Source organism: Macrobrachium nipponense, chromosome 41 (assembly GCF_015104395.2).
Source record: "Macrobrachium nipponense isolate FS-2020 chromosome 41, ASM1510439v2, whole genome shotgun sequence".
Classification (NCBI taxonomy): Eukaryota; Metazoa; Arthropoda; class Malacostraca; order Decapoda; family Palaemonidae; genus Macrobrachium; species Macrobrachium nipponense.
The window spans coordinates 5,686,810-5,711,886 of NC_061102.1; the positions used below are offsets into that span (position 1 = coordinate 5,686,810).

General features: G+C 43.7%; 1 protein-coding gene across 1 annotated transcript in view; it reads right to left on the reverse strand.

Moving 5' to 3' along the window:
• Positions 1-25,077, reverse strand: part of LOC135212405 (zinc finger CCCH domain-containing protein 18-like) — a gene marked incomplete at its 3' end in the record, with an annotated part of 83,197 nt that overhangs the window by 39,553 nt on the left and 18,567 nt on the right. Inside the window, 12 exon segments of the mRNA XM_064245775.1 lie at positions 14,287-14,395; positions 14,717-14,859; positions 15,406-15,600; positions 16,314-16,467; positions 17,051-17,255; positions 17,746-17,826; positions 18,017-18,164; positions 18,613-18,730; positions 19,075-19,240; positions 19,415-19,544; positions 19,648-20,186; positions 20,316-20,569. Coding sequence (XP_064101845.1) covers positions 14,287-14,395; positions 14,717-14,859; positions 15,406-15,600; positions 16,314-16,467; positions 17,051-17,255; positions 17,746-17,826; positions 18,017-18,164; positions 18,613-18,730; positions 19,075-19,240; positions 19,415-19,544; positions 19,648-20,186; positions 20,316-20,567 — 2,240 coding nt within the window.

Consider the following 25,077-nt stretch of genomic DNA (forward strand, 5'->3'; position numbering starts at 1 on the left):
TGAAACTCTTTCTTTCTTTTTCCCGTTTTGATAGACTTGGAAGGCGTCACAACCTGCGGCTTCTCTTGAACTTTAGAAGACGCCTTGTATGACGCTTCCCGATCTCCGAGCGTCATGGATGACGTCTCTTGTTGACGTCTTGATGACGCTTCGCGTCTGGAAGACGCTCCGCTCTCTAAAGGCGTCCTACTCGGCGTCACAATATTGGACGGAGCGTCACGTCTAAGATCCGCTTGAAAATGACGCTTCACTTCTAAAAGACGTCTTTCGTTTCCTCTTGTTTTTTACAACAAAACTCTCGTAAGCCCCCGTTCTAGTTCTCGAACTCGAAATGCTTCTGCAAGACGTTTAGCAGTTTCACATCTGGTCTGACGCTTCTCTTCGAGCAGGTGAGAGGAGGACGAGACTTCTTAATTGGAAGCGTCACGTCCTTCCGACGGGGCGCTAAAACTAAAAAAAACTCCCACAAGAGATGACAGTTGTTTCCTGAACCGCCATAATTATCTTTCTTGACGCTTCTCCCACGTCTAGTGCATGACGCCTTTCGTCATCACTCATCGGGGAAGAAGAATGACGGGGTACTTCCGTCATAAGCGTCAGGTGACGCTGACGCCACCTTCGCTTTCTTAATAGCAGACGGGGCGTCATCTGAGAAGCGCTCTGGGCTCGAATCAATGTCTTGCTTCATATGACGCTTCAGCGGTCTCGATAAGTTCGACTCCTTCCACCCTCGTTTAGGTGAGGGAGAGGGAGAGGACGAGAAACACTCGCGAAGGACGCTTTTTCTATAGCGCCCTTGAGCTGGCTGCCATGAAGCAGAGCTAGCTGGAAGGGACGTCTGACCGTTGGGGATTCCCCACGACCTCCTTAAGGCTTTCGACTTTCCTCTCCTCTGGGCATGGGAGCTTGGAAGAGGTCTAGGCCTGGGAGCGTCGCAGGGACGATCAAACGCCCCCTCCACAACACTGATAGAACTCACTTCACTGAAATGTTCACTATCACTAGCCTTACCTTTCGAGTCAGCCATCTTGGACTTCATGTCTCTAATAGTCGCTTTCAGATTGGCGATTTTCCCGATGCCGAATCCGAAAAAAAAAACACTCTGAGAATGAGATATATATAGGGAGAATCTACATCAGTAGGATTAGAATTATCCGTGAAAGGCTCAATAGGCCTTGAACCTCACACCTTTCAGTCGTCTAACTCTATCCCTCTCTAACTTCTTCAAATAAGAAGTCAAAGTCTTCCACTCTTCTGCATTCAAACCCTCGCATTCCTTACAAGTGTTAATAGCAGAACACTGAACCTACATTTACGGCATACAGTGTGAGGATCAACCGAAGCTTTCGGTATCCTCACCCTGCAGCCTACATTCACACACATTCTCACACTCACATTAGAATCAGACATACTGAGAAAAATCCAAAAGAGTTATTCCAAAAACAGTCCACAGTAGCGAATGCCAAAACACGATCCAAATACGTCACCAAAAAGCCGAAAAAACGTTGATCAAAGGTTGAAAAATGAATCTAAGTCAGGAGGTAATAACAACAATGTTGATACCACCGGCGACAGAGAAAATATGATAGAAAACGGGGATGGTTCCTAGTCCTGCCGCCCAGGGCAGGCCGGTAGATCACCTGACCTACCTGTAGCGAGTGGCGCGAAATTTGAATTTCTGTCGGGGACGACGGAGTCTTAGCTATGTATATATCTGACAGGTAAGTTGATTGTATGAAACTTAAAATTTATTGGCAGTATGGCAAAGGAAGTCCTGTCTTGCGCTTTCCTGAAATGCGTCCTTTTGATGAATGCCTTTGCAAGAATCCTACTGAACGTCGCCGAGACGTCGAGCCTTTACATAACCCGTAACTGCCTTATCGCAAAGTCTTGACTGCGGTAGAGAAAACGAGATCTTCCCTTGAGCTTTCCTTAACTCCATCCACCTTTGCGAAAAGCAATATAATATTGACAGAGACCTCTTGAATTCACGAAACCCGAGGTCTTGCTGGGTTTCGAAGACGAAGTTGTCTGTTCACTTTAAGCTTCCTCCTCCGAAGCACTGCTTACTTCACATTCTTGAGGCCTCAAATCTTAAACAAGATCTTGAAGTCTGAAGAGTTCAACAGAAAACGTCAGCCAGGAGACAAACCTGGTGTGCGCTGGCGCGCGCTCGGCGTCCATTTGCAAGGACGCTCGGCGTCCTGGCGCGCGCTCGGCGTCCACTGGCGAGGACGCTCGGCGTCCACTGGCGCGCGCCTGGCGTCCATCCGAGCGTCCATCCGAGCGTCCCGTTCAAGCCGAGCGTCAAAAGAAGCGTGCAGAAAATCGTCATACTCCTGACCGGCGTCAAAAAACAAGACGAGAAACTGCCTTCTTTTTCATATTTCTCGGTGGAAAGACGTACACGTGATCAGGCGACGTTCGCCTTCTTACTTCTCACTGAAACGCATAACGAGAGAGTGAGGGACGTGAAGCGTCCTCTTCTATAAAGCTTCTATTTAGAGGGCGCGAGTCCTTCGAGATTCGTGCACGTGCACGATCTTCCGCAGCCTGGGAACATCAACAGGTCCTACCGAAGGGACGCCAGATCGATGTGGGTTCCCCGTAACCCTCCTTCGGCTTTCGACATGCCCTCTCCCTAGTCCTGGGAGTCTGACAGAGGTCCAGGCCTAGAGGCGTTATGGGGCGGATCTGACGTTCCCTCCTGACGAGAGAGAGGACGTGAAGCGTCCTCTTCTCTAAAGCTTCTTAGAGGGCGCGAGTCCTTCCGAGACTCCAACCCTTGCGCGGGAGGACGCCCTCGGAGGACGAGAAGCAATCCTTCAGGATTCGTGCACGTGCACGAACTTTGGCAGTCCTGGGGAGTTTTTCATCAGAAACTGCCGAAGGCACGCCAGATCGGTGGGGGTTCCTCGTAACCCTCCTTCGGTCTTTCGACATGCCCTCTCCCTGGTGGTCCTGGGAGTTCCGACAGAGGTCTAGACCTAGAGGCGTTATAGGCCGATCGACGCACCCTCCACTACACAAGGGGCACTGTCACTGCACTTAGCCACTTCACTATTGCTCTCTAAAGCAAGCACTTTCGATTCTAAGTTACGAAACGAAAGAGTATAAGAAAAAAGGGCAATAACCTCTACAGACAACTGTTTTAGGGCCCGAAGGCAACATTACAGGGTTAGGAGTAACAATAACAGAAGTAGCACTCTTACAACAATGAAGGAGAGCGATCACCTCTCGCAGACATATTCATAACCCGTAGGCCATACTATAGGGTTAGGCAAAATAAAGTCTACAGGAAGGTTAGCTGGTTCACTACCCTGACTTTTGTTTTACGATTATTTGCGTACTACGAATCATACTTTTTCCTTACGGAATTAGACATGTTTACTGATTAATGCGTACATACGAATCATACGTCTTCCTTACGGAATAGACAAAGTCTCACACTCCTTACATGACAAATCTCAACAAAGAAGCAAGACCCAAACCCCTCGTGCATACCAAGTGCGGATCTACCGAAGCTTTCGGTAGCCACACCCTATCTTTGCAGACAACACCCTCTGAAACTAGCCTAACTAGATCAGATATCTTATGCAAAAATGAATCAAATTCAAATCAATTTAAGATAGTGTATGCCTAGCCACAAATCCAAGTAAATAAATCAAAAGACAATTAGGATACTTAGCGGCAATGAAGTTTCCAAAATCCTAAGATGGAGGTACTGAAAATAGGTGTTTTCAGCACCGGCGACAGAAAAATTATGAATAGAAAATGGGAATGGTTCCTGATACCCGCCTCCCAGCGGCGGGAATGGGTACTAACCACCTTGGCCGACCACTGCGTGTGTCGGAAGTTTTTAAATTCTGTCGGACTTCAGAAAATACAGCTATACGTATATATATCTGACAGGTAAGTTTCATGAACAAACTCCTGAGCCAAGGTGAGGAGGGATTTTCGTTCTTGGCCAGGAAAGAAGGGAGAAAGGAACAAATCGCAGAGTCTCCTTTGAATCCCACATTTCCCTCTAAGGCTTGTAACTCACTCACTCTCAGCCGAAGCTAAAGCCATGAGAAACAATGTCTTCATCGTAAGGTCTCTGAAAGAGGCTGATTGGGGTGGTTCGAATCTCGCGGACCTTCAGGAACAGCAAGACCACGTCAAGGTTCCAGCTTGAAGTCAAACTAGAGACTTTCCTTAGAAGTCTCGAAAGACTTGATCAAATCATGAAGATCTTATCTTCCGAGATGTTCAATCCCCTGTGTCTGAACACAGAAGATGGCATGCTCCTGTAACCCTTCATGGTAGAGACCGCAAGACCGCATCTTTCCCTCAGGAAGAGTAGAAAGTCTACTATTTGGGTCACAGAGGTACTGGAGGAGGAAAGTTCTGATTACTGCACCAGCGTCGAAAAACATCCCACTTCGACTGGTAGACCCTGGTGGTGGAAGGTCTACGTGCATTGGCAATAGCTCTTGCAGACTTTGCCGAAAAGCCCTTCACTCTGACCAGACTCTTGATAGTCTGAATCCAGTCAGACTGAGAGCGGGGAGGTTCTTGTGATACCTGTCGAAGTGGGGCTGTTGAGCAGATCGACTCTTAGTGGCAGGGATCTTGGAATGTCTACTAACCATTCCAGTACCTCTGTGAACCAGTCTTGGCGGGCCAGAACGGAGCTATCAAGGTCATTCTTGCTCCCTCCGATGCTGCAAATTTCCTTAGAGTTTCCCCCAGAATCTTGAATGGAGGGAATGCATACAGGTCTAGGTTCTTCCAGTCCCATCAGAAACGCATCTACCGTTACTGCTCTCGGGTCTGAGATCGGGGAGCAGTAAAGTTCTATCCTTGCGTTCTTGGAGGTCGCGAATAGATCCAAATGAGGTCTGCCCCACGTTCTCCACTGCTCCTGGCACACGTCCGAGTGCAGAGTCCACTCTGAGGGAAGGACTGGTTTTTTCTGCTCAGAAGATCGGCTCTGACATTTCTTTCTCCTGTACGAACCTGGTGAGGAGACTTATCTCCCTTTCCTCCGACCACAAAAGAAGCATTCTTGCTGTTTCGTACAGGGAGAGAATGAGTGAGTCCCCCCCTGCTTCCTGATGTAAGCCAGGGCTGCTGGTGTTGTCCGAGTTGATCTGAACCGCTGCCTTCTGGACGAGGGCTCAAAAGCTTTGAGGGCCAACCAAATCGTCATCAATTCCTTCTTGTTGATGTGCCAGGACACCTGTTCCCCCTCCCAGGTGCCTGACACTTCTCTTAAACCTAGAGTCGCTCCCCAACCCATGTCCGACGCGTCTGCAAATAACACTAGGTTGGGGTTCTGCAGATGTAGGGAAATACCTTCCTCGAAGAGAAGAGGGTCTGCCCACCAGCGGAGATCCTCCTTTATCTCGTTCGAGATCTTGAAACGGAAATCTAGGTCCTGAGATCTGCGGTTCCAGCTTCGATTCAGAAAGAACTGAAGGGGTCTTAGGTGCAACCTTCCTAGAGAAACGAATTGCTCAAGTGAGGAGTGTCCCCAACAGACTCATCCACTCCCTCGCTGTGCATACATCTTTCTCTTGAAAGGCTGCGACCTTCTCTGAACAACGGGTTATACTTTCTGGGGATGGATACGCACGAAAAACCTTAGAAACCATCCGAATCCCCAGATAGATCCGATCTTAGCTGGGGATTAACTGTGATTTCCTGAAGTTCACCAACAGTCCCAGAGAACTTGCTAGGGTCAACGTTTTGCGAAAGGTCCTCCAGACATTTCTCCTTCGATTTGTCTCTGATCAGCCAATCGTCTAAGTAGAGGGAAACCCTCACTCCCTCCAGATGTAGCCACTGTGTTACATTTTTCATGAGCCCGTAAACACTTGGGGGGGCGTCGAGAGGCCGAAGCACAAAGCCCTGAATTGGAAAACGTTTCCCTTTCCACACGAACCTTAGGAACTTGCGAGAAGAGGATAGATCGGCACGTGGAAGTAAGCGTCCTGAAGGTCCAGTGGACACCATCCAGTCCCCAGAGTGAAGAGCTGCTAAGACTGAAGATGTCGTCTCCATGGCGAACTTCTTCTTCTTCACAAAGACGTTCAGGGCACTTACGTCCAGAACCGGTCTCCATCCTCCCGAGGCTTTGGGAACAAGGAAGAGGCGGTTGTAAAAACCTGCGGAAAAGAGGGTCCTTCACCAGCTCTATAGCTTCCTTCTCCAGCATAAGCTCTACTGCTAGAGCAAGGGGCTTGTTCATGTGAGGGTCTTTGTACTTGGCCACCAACTCCCTTGGTGTTGTGGTCAAAGGAGGTCTCGAAATGAAGGGAATGAGGTACCCTTTCTTGACGAGTGAGAGAGACCAGTTGTCTGCCCCCTTCTGTGCCCAGACGTCTGAGAAGCTCAGCAGTCTGGCACCTACTGTAGTCTGGAGGACATGCGTACTACTTCTTCGATCTAATAGATCGAGAGAAGGTCCTTCCTCTCTTAGGAGGTCTTGTTCCTCTGGAGGAGGAGGCACGGGAAGAAGGGCCTCTTCGAAAGGGCTCTTGTCTATTCGTTGCTTCTTTCTTGGTCTTAGGCTGGAAAGAAGCCTTTGGAATCCTCGCCGATTGGGCCAACATATCCCTGCATGGCCTTCGCTGAAAGCGCGCTGGAGATATCCTGGATAATCCTCTTTGGGGTAGAGTTGTGGTGAGAGTTGAGCATACAACAGAGGCCCTCTGTGCATGCGACACTGCTTTGGTTAGAAAAGAGCAGTACACTGCCCTTTTCTTGACGACTCCGGCTCCAAAAAGCGAAGCTACCTCGCCAGATCCATCTCTCACTGCCTTATCCATACACGACAGGATGGAATGAAGATCTTCTGGAGAAAGAGACTCGTGAGCTTGCGTCTTCTTCGCTAATACTCCTAGGGACCAGTCAAGGAAGTTAAATACTTCAAGGACCCGGAACATTCCCTTCAGAAGGTGGTCCAATTCACTCATTCCCCACGTCGTCTTGCAGAATTAAGAGCCGAGCGACGTGCGGAATCCACCAACGAAGAGAAGTCCGAGTCCGCCAAAGAGGGAAGAACCAGGCCCAGAGGCTCCCCTGACTCATACCAGAATCCCATCTTTCCCGTCAACTTGGAAGGCGGGAAAGAAAAACGGTCTTCCCTTTCTCCTCCTTGACATACGAAGACGTCTTGGTAGTCTTCGCCGTTGAAAACAAGGAGGGCGGAGAAGGAGGAGCAACAGCCGGAAAGAGATCTCCAAACTCTTGCAAGAGGAGGTCGGTCAGACCTCTTGTAAGAGAAAAACCGAAGAATCCTTGGGTAAATCTTCGTCAGTAGCACCTTGGTCCACTTGTGAAGAATGACGTTTCGAAGAGCGGCTGCCTGGAGGGAACTCTTTCTAGGAGAGCGCCTACTAGAAGAGGCGCGCTTGTCATATCCTAGGTTCGTGTCGATGGGAGAGCACCTGATAGGAGAAGAGCGCCTGTCAGGCTCTTGGCGCCTGCCACGGAGAGAAATGCTCTCCAATGAAGAGCGCCTACCAGACGGGTAGCACCTACAGGAAAGGGGGCTTTGTGCGCCTGTCCAGTCGAGAGCAGCTCCTTGGGGAAGACGCCTACTCGGTGAAAGTAGCCTACTGGTTTCTTGGCGCTACTCGCTTCTCTGTGTCTGTCAAGGGGGGAGAGAGTCTCTGGCGAAGAGCGAACTCCTGGAGAAAAACGTCTACCAGGCTCCAAGCGCCTGTCCAATGGAGAGCGGCTTCCAGGCGAAGAGCGCCTGTTCAGGGAGGCGCGCCTACTAAACTCCTGGAAAATACTAGGATCCTGGCGCCTGTCAGACTTTTGACGCCTGCCAGGAGTAGAACGGATCCTCGGCAAATGGCGCCTGCTAGAAGCGAACCAATCATCCTGTTCCTCTTGTCTAAGTCTAGAAGAGCGGCTAACAGGAGAAGAGCGCCTGTCAGGCTCTTGTCGCCTGCTGGGGGGTGAGAAGCGCCTGCTCGAGAGCAGTCTCTGAACCTTTCTTGATTGAAGGAAGCGCGGCTGCGAGGCTCTTGAAACCTTCCTGCAGGAGGCGAGAAATCCAAACTGTCTTTCTTAGACTTCTTCACCAGGAGCGAGACGGTCCTTTCCGACGGTGTGAAACTCCCTGCCAAGGAGTCAGCCAGAGCTGAGATCTGCGCCTGCAGACCCGCCAAGATGTGCGCTGGCGATCTCTCGAACGCTTCAACTGGAGACGAGGGCCGAGAGAGGAAACGAGAAGAGGATTATTGAGATCTCCTGGCTCTCTTGGGCTCTATCTCCGGCTCTTCAGAGAAGGATTCGGGGCTGGAGGGAAGGGCGCAAGGCTCCTTCCAGGCTCTCTTGAGAGGGCGAGAGGCTTCCGAGGCGCTCCATCCCGCACTTAGGAGAGGGCGCCGATGACGAAGAGAAACACTGGTGCAACACTTCTTCTTGGCTCGATCCGAGGCAGCCTGGGAACGAGCAACAGGATCTGCCGAGGGGACGCCTGACCGGTGGGGGTTCTCCCTAACTTCCTGCGGCTGTTGACTTTCCTCCTCCACAGGGTCTGGGAGTCTGGAAGAGGTCTAGGCCTGGAAGCATTAGTGAGCCGGTCAGACGCACCCTCCACTGCACTAGGGGCACTGCACTGTTCACTGGCACTATCACTCTTACCTTCAAGAGAGCGTATTTTGCTCTCCATGCTCCTAATCGTGGCTCTCATGGAAGCCACCTCCGAACGCGAATCTTCAGGTTCGATGCTGGGAGCAGGGGCTGAAACTGGAGAAGGTACTACATCTACGGCAGGGTTCTCTACATCAAGCTCGCTAATTCGCGATCTACTAGAGCTCCTAGAAGAAGCTTTACGGACCCTATCCTTCTCTAACTTCCTTAAGTAGGAAGGAAGAGACTTCCATCCATCTTCATCCAACCTTTCACACTCTTTACACGGGTTATTGAAAGAACATTCATTCCCTCTACAACCCATACACACACTATGAGGATCTACAGATGCTTTAGGAAGCCTCACCTAGCATTCACTCACCGAGCATACTCGAAAAACAGAAGATTTCTTAATATCAGAATCAGCCATTATAAGAAAAATCCAAAGAAAATCCAAAAAACAATCCAAAGTAGCGTATGCCAAGCCAACGGACAAAGGGTACTTCACCAAAAAGTCAATCCAAATAATCCTCGGCAACGAGAATAAATCCTACTATCGCGAGGACTTAACAACAGGTGTTGTCAAGCCGCCGACAGAGAAAATCTGACAAGAAAGGGGGATTGGTTCTTGCACCCGCCACCCAGCGGCGGGTAAGGTAGATATCACCTGACCTACCTGTCGCGTGTGCCGCGAGTTTTTGAATTCTGTCGTGACGTCAGAGACGTAAGCTAAGTATATATCTGCCAGGAAAGTCAGTGTACAAAAACATTAGTCAGTTTGATGTCACAAGCAGACCACAGGACCCTAATACAGGACCCTAATAACTATTAAGGTCACAAAGTTAAAGTTACCCCCTAAGCTAACTCAAAAATAATAAAAAGATAATCAGGAAATGGAAATCAGTTTATGAAAGCAATGATAGCTAGAGGTCATCCTGCTGACTGAGCTATAACCCACAAAAAAGGGGAGGACAAAGCAGAAATGGTGGCAGTAAGTAGGGCAGCATTCGTGGAATGGAAACTTTCTTGGATCTTCAATAAAATGAGTCTGGTGGGCTGGGATTAAAAAATCAAGGGAGATGAAGGAGTACTATATGATTAATGAGTTTTTATGAATTTAATTTTTGTTTTTAAAAACACCACAAGAGCACAAGCACGTGACTGGAATATGGGTTTTAAATGTTGAATATATTTATAAGATAAACTAATGATGAAGGGGGGAGGAAAAACTACTGATGTTATTATGGCATTCCTTTGCATTTTACTTCCAAGCTGTCAAACCGATGTTATGTCATTTCTTAGATGAAAATGAAATTGGATCCATATATGATGTAATGTAGTAGTCTATGAAAAAAGGCAGACCTAGCAGTCAGCAAAAACTTCATTGAAGCCATAAGATTTACAACGATACTGCATATAAATACAGTAAAGCACATGCAACAATGAACAATTGTACAGCAGCTGACTCAATACATACTATTAATAAATGATACAGTTAGTCACAAGCACTGCCAGAACACATTACTGAAATCTGACCAACATACGCTAAGGCACACACCACACACCACACCTGTCTTTTGGAATCCATCTTGCTTGACTTGGACTTCCTGGGCGACGAGGAATGTTAAGCATCCTGAAGGGGAAGAGAATTGATGCTGTTAAACCAGATAGGGATAAAGTTACCAAGCGCATTGGTGATTGGAGTGACACCTCTTGAGCACCAAGCAGAGCACAGAAATTGCATGCAGGATATGGCCATTGACAAAAAATTTAGCAAAGACAATTCACCCTGTGCCAATTCTTATTCTCACTAGCTGACCAAGAAACTTTGCTATTATAGTCTGTCCAGAATGTCATGAAACATAGAGTAGGTTTCCGACGTTGCCGCTTTGCGCCCAATTTCATTCATTAAATCTCACTTAAGGCGAAAAACCAGTGTAGATTTGGCATACACTTTGCCACATCTCTCTCTGTCTCAGGTCAGGAAGGGTAAGTAGCTTATCACTTTGGTTCTGATACCCAAGCGTGACGGTTTAAGATGGAAGGCTCCCCACGGCAGCAATTAAGTGCTCAGACACGAGAAGTCATATTCAATGTCCACAAGTACTTCTTTTTTTTTATTTTTATTTTTATTTTTTTTTTTTTAACTGAAACAGTGGCTTATTTTAAAGAAAATGTCTACTAATTTTATCATTTCATTATCCTAACATCCAAGAAATTGTTTTAATGCAGAAAAAAAATTATTTTATGAAATATTTGATGTTTGACACATCCATCAATTCTACAACAAATATGGTGAGAGAGAGAGAGAGAGAGAGAGAGAGAGAGAGAATGACGATGCCAGGCTACAGATATCTTCAAGAACCTGACAACACATTTGATAATGTTCAAATATAAACTGATTCAATCAGAATTCAAATTATATAAAGAATACAAGTTAAAGCTTTATGAGTAATAAAGCTCGAAAACATTTAGTACATTAAGATTCCAGTATTGTACTGAACTAGATTGATCGTAGGGTACAGAACGTTAAATTTTTATTTTCATCTGAGATGGATCTCTTTAAAAGTGTAGAAAAACTGTGATATGTATTACAGGACTCGAACTCTTCCTAAAAAAAATTTTTTTACATGAATGTTTTTAAAATAAACAGGGTAATCAACTTTATGAGCTGTATTCGAAACACAAGGTCAACTTAATCCACAACAACCATTCAGCTTTTGTGTGACTGGAAAGATTCAGATTATGGGATTAAAAAGGAAATTTTACGACCGTATTAAAGGACCCGGAATAAAAGGATGCTGGGATAAGCTTGAGTCAGATTAAAAGTCTTGAGGAAGTTTGGCATCGTCGCAAACCTACTCGATGTTTCATGACATTCTAGACAGACTATAGTATTCAAGTTTACATGAAGAAATGGGTAATATGAAGAGTAATAAGTATGCTCTAAAAAAATTTTCAGGGATACCCTTTTTAATATTAACAAAATTACATAAAAAGAATTATAAAACTCAAATACATGAAAAACTTTTTTCAAGTTGATAAACACTGAAAAAGATGACAAAAATCTAATTCAACTTATGCACAGACTTACCACAGTATATTGTGAATGATAGGTTAGACGTTATTTTAAATAAAATAAAACGATAAATAAAGGCATTATACAATTATAAATAGCATAAAGAATTTATCTGATAAGTTAAAAAATAAAAAGGAAATCGGTTTCAAAACGAATATATATTGAATTAATCCCCTTAAACGTCTTGTTTGTTTGCAGATATATAATGTGTTTCTGTTGCAATGGGACTCAAAGGAACAACATGATGAGACTACCTGTGCAACAAAGAACCAACAACTTTTCCATGCATGCATAAGATAGTAAAAACCCATAAAACCCAAATGCAGACCATAAAACCACTGCCAAACACCAAGCATATAACTTTAAGGCTGCACCTCGAATTCCCTACACTTATCACAACAAAAGATGTACCAGATTCTGAAGAAAGAATAAATATTGCGAGGTCTGTTCAAAGCAAGAAAAAAGAAATGCCACCACATTCAAGCAGACTGCACTGTATAATTCTAATCACCAAAGAGTAAGGTCAAAGTTTGTCAATGACATAATGAGCAAAACATCAGCAACCTGCCCAAAGCCAGCTAAATCAGCAGTATCAAGATCTCTTACTTGCTACACTATAAAATTAACGTATCTTTATACATATCTTATTTTGTTCCTTTTCCTTTTCCAAGATGCTTCACTTATAAAAAATATTTTTAAAACTTGTACTCATGAAGTAAAATATAACGTTCACAAGAACATAAGGTATGAAATTTCATAATGAATGGCATCCATTACTGGCTGAGTCTTGACGAAGTAACAAACATCCTATCTTAGTTTGGCTGACAGGTACGAATGGAAGCAGATTTGCAGTGCCTGAATACAAGTGGAAAGTGAAACACTTTGTTGACCTATGTAGGCTTGTATCAGTGTATGTCTGCAAGTGCAGTACAATTTATTTATCAATTTCTATCATGTATGTATGCAAGTGCAGTACAATTTACTTATCAAACTTCTATCATGTATGTATGCAAGTTGCAGTACAATTTACTTATCAACTATCTATGTTTAAAGACTACTTTTATTGCAGGTTATGCTACACACTTCAGTGTCTTTTAAGTTGGATGTATGTTTCTTTGGTTTTCCAGTTTAATGTATTATACAAGCTGCAATAACTGCACTTTTCAAAAATCTTAATAACGACAGCAGAGAAGTACTACCACTTCTGTTTTTTGTTTCTGAAGTTGAATTTTACTTCTAACAACCCCAGATAATACCCAACTTTGCACAAACAAATGAATGAATTCTGACATGCATATGTAATTTTGTCCGAGTCAAATACTGCTTCCATACCAAAAGTCCAAACAACAAATAAAAAAATCTGAGAAGTGAATCAAGTGCAATAAACAAACATTACGAATCTTAGAAATTTTCCTCATGCAGGAAGAAACAGTGTAGTGTATACAGTAATCAAGGTACACAGACAGCAAGATTTTGTCAGGAGTAACAATACCAAATGATCAAAACTTCAAGACTCCTCCATCTTACAAAACAAAATGTTTGGGGAGTGGCTCAGAACACAGAGGCCACAAATGGAATAAAAGCTGAATCCCACTTTTTTTCTATTGATCAAAAAGTAGTTTACCACATTCTCACATAAGTCTTGGCCTAAAGGTTTGTTCTTAGATAAGAACTGAAAATTGGATATTGGTTAAGTTGAAGTATTTGGACATTACAGCTGGGGCAGAGGATTTGCTGCAAAGAACCTGTAGTAATTATTGTCTACAAAAGGCTGTGTTAGGCATTATGGAGAGACTTTGATATATAATACACTGCTAGCAATGCATGACCTCAAACCCTAGCAAACAACCAATTCATCCTTATCAACTTGTGAGCATAAAATATGAATGACATTAATATAAATAATATACAAATGCCTGACACTTCTTTTTTTATTTATTCTGCAATGCAAAGGTCACAGGCTGCAAACTCCACAGATGCAAATAGTTCCTGGATTACACACATTTTTTTTATCAAGTCTACCAGATTTTACCTGGTGCTAAAAGATTATCCTAATGTTAAGACCAAAGGTATGTACAGCTAATGACTTCCACTGAAGATTTAAGTTCAAATTTTAGTTGTTCATTTACTCTCACTGCACACCTACTCATAGGCAAGAGTCCATAATGAGGATTAACTTAAACAAAAACAAAAAAAATCTGATAAATAGAATGCAGTCCACAGAAAGAAAAATATAACCACAAGAAATAAAGAGTTGTACACATACGAACAAATGAACAACCTTGTCAGAAAAATGACGACATATGGGCTGACATGCAAAGTAACCCCAGTAACTTCAAAGAGTTAAAATGAAAAAAAAAAAAAAAAAAAAAAAAAAATCTGATAAAAAGAAGAAATTGTCAGAGTTTTCCAGCAAATGGAATTATACATCCCAAGCCATTCTACTGTCCAAGGTAGATAATCAGCTGGATGTTTCATGACAATTAAATATAACTTACATATTAGATATCAGAAAAATATAATGTTTATTAACATTATAATACTACACTGTCAAAGCAAATGACTCAACATACCTTGGGTCTCTGGGTTCAACTGGTCTGCGGGGTATCGGAGGTCGGGTATGAGATCCAGTAGGTGGAGGAGGTCTTCCTTTCATGGACAAAGAACGTATGCCAGATTTATCTGCAAACAATATATGTCACTAAAAAATGACCAAGTTTACCTGGGTATAAATAAAAATCCTCCCAAAAAATAAATATGTCACACATAAACAATCATACTTACCTAAGCAAAAATATAAATACCAATCATATGGAATTGTTCTAAAAAAAACATAAACCAATTCATCACAATAAGCTGTAATGGATATTTCGCAAGCTTTCCAAAAAGACAAGTAAAAGTAAAATAACCTTGGAGTAGCTGTGAGTGTTTAGTGTGCCTATTAAATGATTTTCTACTGAGGATCAAACCCTAAAAAGAAAAAACCAATAAAAAAGTTCTCACGGTGATTGCCTCGTCGTCGCCCTGGGGAGGGTGAATGTGAAGAAGAACGTGACCTACTGCTACGACTCCCCATGCTGCTTCTGGAGCTTCTACTTTCACTTCTGGTTCTACTTCTGCTCGAGTAGGATGAGGAGCGAGATGTTCTGTTGACCAAATGAAGCATGTTATAAGGACATAGACATGTATAAGTATATTTAGTGCTCTTTGCATGATCTTTCTATACATAGATGCAACTAGTTGTAATGTAAATCTACTTAATTTACAAAACAGAATTTCTGTACAACACATGGAAGAAGAGCAAAGAGCAAAAAAAAGGAGGGAATGTTAATATTGTTACAAACAAGGAAAAATACCACAAGTCTAGAGAATTAAATGTGCTATCCAAACCCTTCATCAGCCATACTCTCTTAGCACTTTATAAGCAGACAATAATGAAACAAAGAGACCAAGACAGAAAACTTCAACAAAACAGTAACAGATGGTAATAAGTCAAAAATCATTTGTTGTGCAACAGGATTATCACATAATCCTTTTCTAACTAGTTTCCATATCAAAGAGCTACACCTTTCAGTCAATACACTGGGACAAACAAACATCACAGGAAGAAACAAAATGTTGATGGTTCTGTACTTATTTACATTCGATGAATCTTGCACAAGACAGAACACAAATTTGCTTGCAGACAATACCTGGAGGATGAATGAGAGGATGAACCAGTGGAGTAACTTCTTGTTCTGGATGTTTTCTTTTTCCGACTTGAACGGGGTGGGGTCTTTCTTCTTGCCCAGGGATCAGCCCAGGCTTCCGCCTCACCTCGGGTGCCTCCTCCCGTTGAAAGGACTTCCATGTACCTGTCATCCTGCCATATTCGACTTCTAACGTACCTGCTAATAAATCAAGAGCATCCAAATCTATCATACCCGTGGTTTAAGAAATGTAGTAATGCCTTTAAACTTTAATTGTACAGTATTTATATAATCAAAATACTATATAACTTCAATAAGCTTAAAATTATAATAAATGTATCGGTAACATATAATGTATACATGAGAGTGTAGGCTATACAGACATTCTCTGCCACTGAGTAAGTACTCAATATTATGAAAAAAAATACTCAAATTATATATAGACTGAGAAAGAATACAGACTTATGGCCCCAGTGAAGAGCAAACATGACATATAAAAGGGTGGGACAAATAATGATGAACAAGAAGAAAATGCATGACAGGTATAATTTGTCTATGTAATTCTTAGAATATGATATTGAAAAACCTTGTTAATTATTTTCTATCAACTGTTCTGGTTGCCATTTCCTTCTTATGAACCACAGAACTTAACAATGAATATTATTTCCAAGTAAAATAGCAAATACAAGAGCATATTTTCTTTCTCTTTGTTCTGACAAAATTACCATCTGTACAATAAATATACGATCAATAATTTAAGAGGTATTGAACATGATTGATAAAACTAATGGAAACACTGCTGTATGTCTATAAACCCAGTGATAACTCAGATTTCTTAGAAAATAAAATTTTTTTTAATAGATTGTTATCAATCACAATACATAAAGCCAACTTTCTACACTGCGTATTACCTTTCTTCGCCAGGAGGAGCGTGTCTTGATCGTCTACTAGTTCTCTCAGATACTTCACGTTCATATTTTTCCCTCCGAGATCTGTCGTGACCTCCTTCCCTCATGCTGTACCTTGGGTCAACATGATAACGAACCTCAAAGTTTTCAAAATGACCTGAAAATTGAGAAATTACTTAAATATTCAGATTGTTACTAATACAGATACACTGAAAATAGTGTACAGTTCTACAATAACTCGAAACAACCAACTTTCACTTTCATTTATCATGTCAACTATCACTCAATAAGGATAGCATGGGCATATATGTTAGAAGTTATTAGTTATTACTTGAGTGGTGCCAATTTGATTTGTCACTCCCATGGCTTTTATACATCCTCGAGCTTCTACACACTATTCCAAGTACGTAACTGGTAGCAGAAATATAACTGGGTATGTCAGGGAGACTAGGCCTATCACATAAAGTTTTGAAGGGTTGTATTACAGGACCTATGGACTTTATTTAAATAGCAACATAATTGTTTACATTTGACAACAAAATAGAATGGCACAGAGATAAAGAAACCTTTGACCCCCTTATCTCATCTCTATTTTAAAGCAGGTGATTAAAAACTTTGATTAACAAGTCACATTCAAGAATAAATCTTTCAGACTAAAAAAATGATTACAGAACTTTTACTCAATAATGACCCAGCTTTTTCTACTAACTGCTGTAAAAGTTAAAATGAAATATACATACCGCCACGGAAATGTCTGATAGCTTGTTTTTCATAGGGATCCAGGTACTGATCAGTTATTTCATCTGGCTGTTTATAGACAGGTGATGCTGGTCGAGTATAATAGTCATTTTCTCTGTCTAACTCTGCCTGACCTAAACTTAGGTTGAAACGCTTCTCTTCAAAGTCAGCATCAGTTTCTTTTCGTTTGTTAGCTCGCTTCATCATCTGCACATACAGAATGTTTAGTAATGACACAACAATTAAGGGCTAAATATATTCAATGCAATGATTATGTAAATCCGAAATACAAATGCAAATTTTCACCTAATCCAATGGAATATAGATTTATGGAATATAAAAGTTAGGCTAAAGGCCAAGCACTGGGACCTATGAGGTCATTCAGCACCGAAACAGAAATTGAGAGGAGATAGGTTTGAAAGGCGTAACAGGAGGAAAACCTAGCAGTTGCACTAAGAAACAATTGTTAGGAGAGAGTGGAAAGCAAGATGGAAGAAAGAGAATACTGAACGGAGGTACAGTAAAAGTAATGAAAGAGGTTGCAGCTAGGGGCCGAAGGGATGCTGCAAAGAACCTTAAGTAATGCCTACAGTGCACTGCTTGAGATGCACTGATGGCACTACCCCCCTACAGGGCAATCCTATGGAAAGTTTCAAGTAATACATACTATTCTATTTGACCTCTGAAGGATTTTTACCTCCTTAGCATAACGAAGTCCTCGTTCCCAAGCAGATTCAAAAGGTGAAGGCTCAGGGATGAATCGCCTAACTTCTCTGGGCTGCAAAGAAAAAACAACTAAGAACATTTTAGAACTGATGAAACAGTTCTGTTAACACTTGTTTTCAAGGTTTTGAGGTTCTGATGAAAGCAACTGATGTCACCAAAATCCATCTACTATTCAGTCAGATGATCCAAATACTTGGTTTCATAATCTTATTGAATTCAGACAAAAAAAAAAGGAAACGTACCCTTTCTCTCTCAGTTGTTTCCTCTTCCTTGTCTGTATTGGCCTGGGGTTTGGAAGGTGCAAACATATTATAATTGCCTTTGTCAGATACACCTGGATGTAAGAATCGACAATTTGTTCCCCATGTACACTGACCCTTGTTGAAAAATCTGCAACAAAGAGCACATTCAGTAAACAATTAAAGACCCCAGAAGCATCGTGATAAAAAAATCTAACACTGAATTTGTATTGAAGTTTCAATTAACAAAATAAGAAAAACTTTTACCTAAAGAAAAATACCCTAGAGGCAAATCTTATTTAGAAAAATTAAGGTAAGCAAGACTTCCATACCTTCTAAATTTTATGCACCGTAATAAATAAATGAGCTGATATTAAAAGTTTCATTATAGTTACTTGACTCAATGAAATATCAAATTCTCTTCATGGCAAGTGATCCTAAAGGAGATTTATTGAATAGTGTAATCTGCCCAGTTTCCACAAATTCAAAATCAACTTGAAATTCTCCCTCAGGCTTGCAAAGTACAAGAAATACTGCAACAAACTCAATAATAATACACATAAAATTAATGTAAATAAAACAAGCTGTCAAGACCTTACCTACAAACTGTTTTTGGTTCCTGCCTCAACAATGAGTCATCATCCTCTTCATCACTCAGTTCTCCTTCCTCCCTATTTTCTATTTCACGTTTCTTTTTGGGAGCCTCTCCTTCTTCACCTGTCATTTGGAAATATACTTTTAGATTTCAGATTATAATCTGTTAATGTGATATATCTTTTTGTGCATTTGGCGATGATCCAATTAACTATCAGTTTCTGTCTTAAATATTCAAGCCAATTTTATATTAAGAAAATTTTATACATGGAAAGAAAATTTTTCCAAACACTAGAACCTGCAATTATACTATAAGAAAATTTTATACATGGAAAGAAAATATCTCAAAACACTAGAACATGCAATTAAACCTAAGAATGGAATTAAAACTGTTATGTGAACCTTTTTAATAAAACATCACCAACATGAGGCTACAAATACATAAAACAAATATTTATTATTCATACCTTCCTCTCCTTCTTCTCCATCCTCTTCCCCACTCTCTCTTTCAGCCTCAAAGTCCAGTTCATCCCTCAAACCAAGGCTTTCATCACTCCGTCGCTTTGATTTGGTAGCTCCCTGTGCTTCCTGTTCATCCTTTTGCTCATCTTCATTACCCAGCTCACCATTCAACTATAAAAAGCATATTAGAACATAACAGTATTGTTTTGAAGTGATAACCAAAAATGTAAAGATTATATGAAGATAAGTGAGAGTACTATTAAAAAAAAAATTATATACATATAATGAATTTACAATAAACGATCGTTACTAAATTGGCCAATATGAAAAAAGTTATGAACTTACAGCAGAATCTCCTTCTGATATTTCTGACAGACGATCGTCTTGATCATTCTTGATCTGTTCCCCAGAGCCTGCTGGAGATCTAGGGTTTGAGGGTGCAGGGCTCCTCATGCTTTGGGATTCAGGTTGAAGCCTGTTGGAACTTGCAGGGTCAATCAGGAGTCATAGGACCTCTCCTATTACTAGGGTCTTCCAGGACTGGAGGATCCCTAGAATTTATGACTCCCATCTGGTGTCAAAGATCAACATGGACTGGCTGGATACTCTGGGGTCCTTGGACCACCCAAACTGCTCTGACCATCAAGAGTTCAGAACCATCAATACTTGCAGAGTCTTGCAGACTAACAGGGTCTTCAGGTGATCTTGGCCCGCCAACACTACCAAAATCATCAGGTGACCTTGGTGGTTCCCGACTCACTGCATTATCTGGAGACAATGGGCCATCAGGATAACCATATGGCCTTGGCCCATCAAAACCACCAAGTTCATCTGGTGACTGAGGGCCATCAGGGCTCGCAGGCCCATATGGTGGCGATCTTGGGCCACCTTGGCTCTCAAAGTCATCTAGCGACCTTGGGCCATCAGGACTTGTGATTGCATCGGGTGACCTTGGGCCATCACCACTGGCTACATAGCTTGGAGACCTCGGACGGCCTGCACTCGAAGGATAGTCAGGTGATCTAGGACCATCTTGGCTGCCAATGTCATCTGGGGATCTTGGGCCATCAAAATTAGCAAAATCATCAGGTGATCTGGGGTTGACAGGACTGGCTGACCTTCTGGCGTGGAAGGCCCTCTGAGCTGTCCAGGTTCTTCAGATCGAGTGGACCCTTCTGAACAAACACCATTTTCTGGGCTCATGGGATAATCAGGTGTTCCAGGCGGTTGTTGTAATTCTTGAATTATTATCTGGACTCATTGGCTCTTCACCACCAAAATCATCTGGACTCATAGGATCATCTGGAGTTCTTGGATTATTGGCGCTCATACAGTCATCATAACCTCTAGACTGATCATCAAACCCATCATTGTCTGGGCTCATAGGGTCAGGGCTTGCTGGGCCGTCATTTGAGCCTGGGTCATGAGGTGGTGGTGACATGGGTTCATCCCATTCTTGATTAGAACTCTGTGGCTCCGACTCATCCATACTGCTCATACCTGTATCAAGTTGACAAACATTATAGGTCTCAAGAATTATGTATACTATTTTCATGACAGACACAAATACAAACTAGTAGTGTATGATCAATATCAGCACATTAAAATAAATCAGCTCTAAAATGAATCCAAGGTATAGCTATAGTTTCATTAACAGAAATCTCTAACAGTATCTATATACAATATGCTATAATGCCTGAGACAGAAAATTAAACAGTCCAAATGTCTAAAGCAAAATTATGAAATCTTTTTCTTGCATATATGGACCATAACAGTACAGGCAGCCAGCTTACAAACTATCACATCAGACTAAATATCATCTACAACTAATATGCATTTAAAGACTAGGACTATAGGCTAGCAAAACAAATCACTTATTAATTTGAAATTTTTTGCATTATCCAAGTAATTATCCTTTCCAGTTCAAGTATTACATAAAAAGCATTCAAATTGACAAAATAATGATAATAAGTAATTTTGTTGAAAAATTATTTTTTCCTATATACAAACCTAGGTTGTCTAACAAAAGGATATCCGCGGGAACGCGCCGCCGCTACCCGCATACAAAGAGTTCAAACTTGAATCGTGTACCTGGGTCTGGGGTAACAATGCGCGGGGTGAGCCCGGGCCAGCTTGGGTAGGTCATTGTGATACCATTCTTTGAGCCGTTAGAATACTAGTCTAAACAGATACACTCTTCAAAAGGGGGGCCATAAACTCAATGACGGGGTGGATGAGGAGGGCCATTAATCTGTTAGACAACCTAGGTTTGTATATAGGAAAAAATAATTTTTCGACAAAATTACTTTTGTTCGACTAAGTACAAACCGTCGGTTGTCTAACAAAAGGAGACTCGAACTGAGGATGGGAAGGTGAGTGACCTGAATGTACCCTTTGAGAGCCGCCAATAACTTCACATGACCTGATGTTAACCCAGTACCCCCTACTCCTCATGACACTTTACACGGTAAGGATTCAATAGGGGAGAACCCAAGGGGCTCCGGCTGTTGTCCTAACCTATGGTACTAATACTTACTCAGAGAGCTTGTTCCTGAAGGATTCTTAGCCATCATTCTACTCTCCAGGTAAGTCAGTAGTGCCAAGTCCGTGTCATGGACAGTACAGTCATACGTAGGATATTACCAGGAAAACTCATCATACCCCCTTACATTCGGCCAGACTTAGGCGGGAATTGCTGGGAGTGTGTGTGTGTGTATTTCCAAATTGAGGTACGCAGTGCGGGTGACCAACGCCTAGAGGATCTCTTGGGCTGCGACAATGGGGCCCAGAGAGAACACTTCTAGAGATTTGAACGTAACTTCTCGTAGGTAGAAGGAGGTGAAGGTGGTTTGACTCTTCCAGGTGCCTGCTCTCAATACCTGACCCACTGAGAGGTTCTTCCTGAAGAGCATAGAGGAGCCTATGCCCCTAACTTCGTGAGCCCTCGCCTTTGGCATTGGTACTTCCTTGTTTTCGTAGGCCCTTCTTATAACCTGTCTGATCCAAAGAAGGAGATGGTATTCTTAGCCACCTCTTTCGGATGCTTGCCCGTGGCCACGAACAGCCGTTTGATAGCCGGTCTGAACTGTCTCGTCCTCTTGAGGTAGGGCTTTCATGGCTCTGACCGGGCATAGAATCAGTTCCTCTTTGTCAAAGCCGGTAAAATCCCCCAAGGAAGGAATGGTAAAAGAGGAAAACATCTCCTCTGGCTTGTATGGGTCTTGAGTCTTGGCTACAAAGCCAGGACAAACGAGAACCCCATCTCCCTCCAACGCCTGGTGTGTGACACTTCGTAGGACAGCGCGTGTATGTTCGCTGACCCTCTTCGAAGATGCCAGGGCTAAGAGGAAAAGGGTCTTCAAGGTGAGGTTCTTCAAGGAAGCTGAATGTAAGGGCTCATAGGGAGGACCTCTCAAGGATTCCAGGACTAAGGCTACATCCCAGTGGGGAGTCCGTAGCTCTCTCGGGGGACAGGTCTTCCTAAAGTGCTTGAAGAGCAACAAAATCTGGAGATGCAGCGAGGTCCATGCCTTTCAACGCGAATACTTGATTTAAAGCCGCTCTATAACCCTCCACTGCCGATTATGGATAGTCGTTTATCCTTCCTGAGGTGGTGGAAAAAACTCGCTAGTTGAGGGATGGTGGCCTCGTCTGGGGCAATGCCTTTATCTTGACACCAATCTTGAAACAGTCGCCACTTTCCCTGGTACAATCTGCCTGAGGATGGTTTCACAGGATTGGCCATGGCCTCAGCTAACTGCCTGGAAAAACCTCTATCGCGGAGGATTTTTGATGACAGTCTGAACCCGTGTAAGCGGAGGGCCGACGGATTTGGGAGTAGGCATCCGTTGTTGGGTTGGGCGAGGAGATCTATTCTGTCTGGTAGCTTACCGGGTCCTCTAACTGAAGATCCAGCACTTCTGGGAACCAGGGGGCTTCCGGCCACCAAGGAGCTACTAAGGTTACTCGCAGTTCTGCGAGTAGCGAATCTTCTGAAGGATCTTCTGGAGGAGGGGGAAAGGCGGAAAGGCGTAGCGTCCAGGTTCTTCCAATCTTGCAGGAGGGCATCCTCCCCGCTGCCTGCGGGTCTGGGAGTGGGGAGAAGAACACTGGCAGTTTTCTGTTCCATGCGGTGGCAAAGAGGTCTATCGACGGAGAGCCCCACCTCTTTATCAGGCCATCTGCTACTTCTTGATGGAGGGACCACTCTGTGTTGATTATCTGTCCCCTCCTGCTCAGATGGTCCGCCCAAACATTTTTCTTGCCTGGAATATATCTTGCCTTGAGGGTGATGTCCATTTCTCTGCTAACTCCTGGATTTTGTACTGCCAGGCGACAGAGATCCAGTGAGACTGTGCCCCCCTGTTGTTTAGATATGCCACCACCGTGGAGTTGTCTGACATTTAGGCCCACCGTTTCCCTTGGAGTTGAAGAGACAGGAAGTGCTGAAGGGAGAGGAAGACTGCCTTCAATTCCAAGACATTGATGTGAGCTGCTTTCTCTTCTTCCGACCACAGGCCGCTCACTTCTTCCTCCGTCAGGTGCGCCCCCCACCCTTCTTTTGATGCATCCGTGAAGAGAAGAATCTCTGGGGTTCTCGGACTGAGAGAGATGCCCCCTTGGAGGTGGAAGGCACCATCCACCACTCCAGGGACTTCCTTACTTCTTGGGAGAGAAGAATTTTGCTGTTGGGGTCCCCTTCCTGAGGAGACCATTGTTTCTTGAACAGCCATGAAGCGGCCTCATACGCCTTCTGCTGTGAGGCACTAGTCTCTCTATTGAGGCCATGTGTCCTAAGATGGACTGGCAGAGCTTTGCCGTGGGAGGGCTGGGCCCCAAAGCTCTCCGCACTTGAGATACTAGGCCGGAGACCCTGTTCTCCGAGGGGAAGCCTTCATGAGGGATGAATCTAGTGTCATTCCGAGGTACACCATCCTTTGTCTGGGAGTGAAATCCGACTTGTCGACATTCACCACCACTCCCAGTTCCTGAACGAATGACAAAACTAGCTGAAGGTGCTCCGCACACTGCGCAGCCGTCTCGGCTAAGATGAGCCAATCGTCCAGGTAGCGGAGGAGACGGATGCCTCTTGCGTGTGCCCAAACTGACACTATCTTGAAGACCCTCGGTGAACACCTGTGGGGCTGTGGCGAGGCCGAAGCACAGGCAGGTGAACTGCAGAGTCTTTCCCTTCCCTTGCTGACAATCCTGAGGAATTTTCTGGAGGAGGGGTGAACAGGGACTTGGAAGTAGGCATCTTGAAGGTCTATTGAGGCCATGAAGTCTCCCTCCCTGACACAAGCTCGAACGGAGTCTGCCGTTTCCATCCGAAACTTTGTCAGAGAAAGGAACTTGTTGAGGGTGAAAGGTCTATGACCGCCTCCAACCCCCTGTTGCCTTTTCTACCAGGAAGAGTCTGGAGTAGAACCCTGGACCTGGATCCTGAACCTCTTCCAACGCCCCTTTCTGAAGTAGCTTGGATATTTCCTACCAGGGCCCGTCCGCGGTCCGAGTCCGGTCCGATAGGAAGGGACTTGGATGGGGTAGGGGATAGAGTGGGTGTAGACTGGAAGGGAAGACGGTAGCCTGACTTGATAACCTGCAGGGTCCAATCTTCCGCTCCTGCTTGCTGCCACACTTGCCAATTGGCAGCCAAGCAACCCCCTACCTTCCGCTGACGGGCAGGATCTGGCCTAGAATTTCTTGCGGGGACCTCCTTCTCTTCTGTTGCCCTTCTGCTTCCGCTCCTTTGATGGAAAGGGACGAGTCTTCTCCCTATGGAACTTGTCCTTCGACACAGAGTAAGGTTTCTTCTCCTCTCGCCTACGCACGGGAAAAGCCGGTCTCTGCGCTTCTCTTGCCTGTTGGCTAATCTGTGGTGCTGGCCACCGTGGTCTATGGCCCGGGGTTTCGGAATTGGAGAGAGCCCTAGATTGGAGAGATCGCTCCTTCTTCTCCGCTGCCTTGCGAACTTCTTCCGCAGGAATAAGTTCTTTCTGGAACGGGTT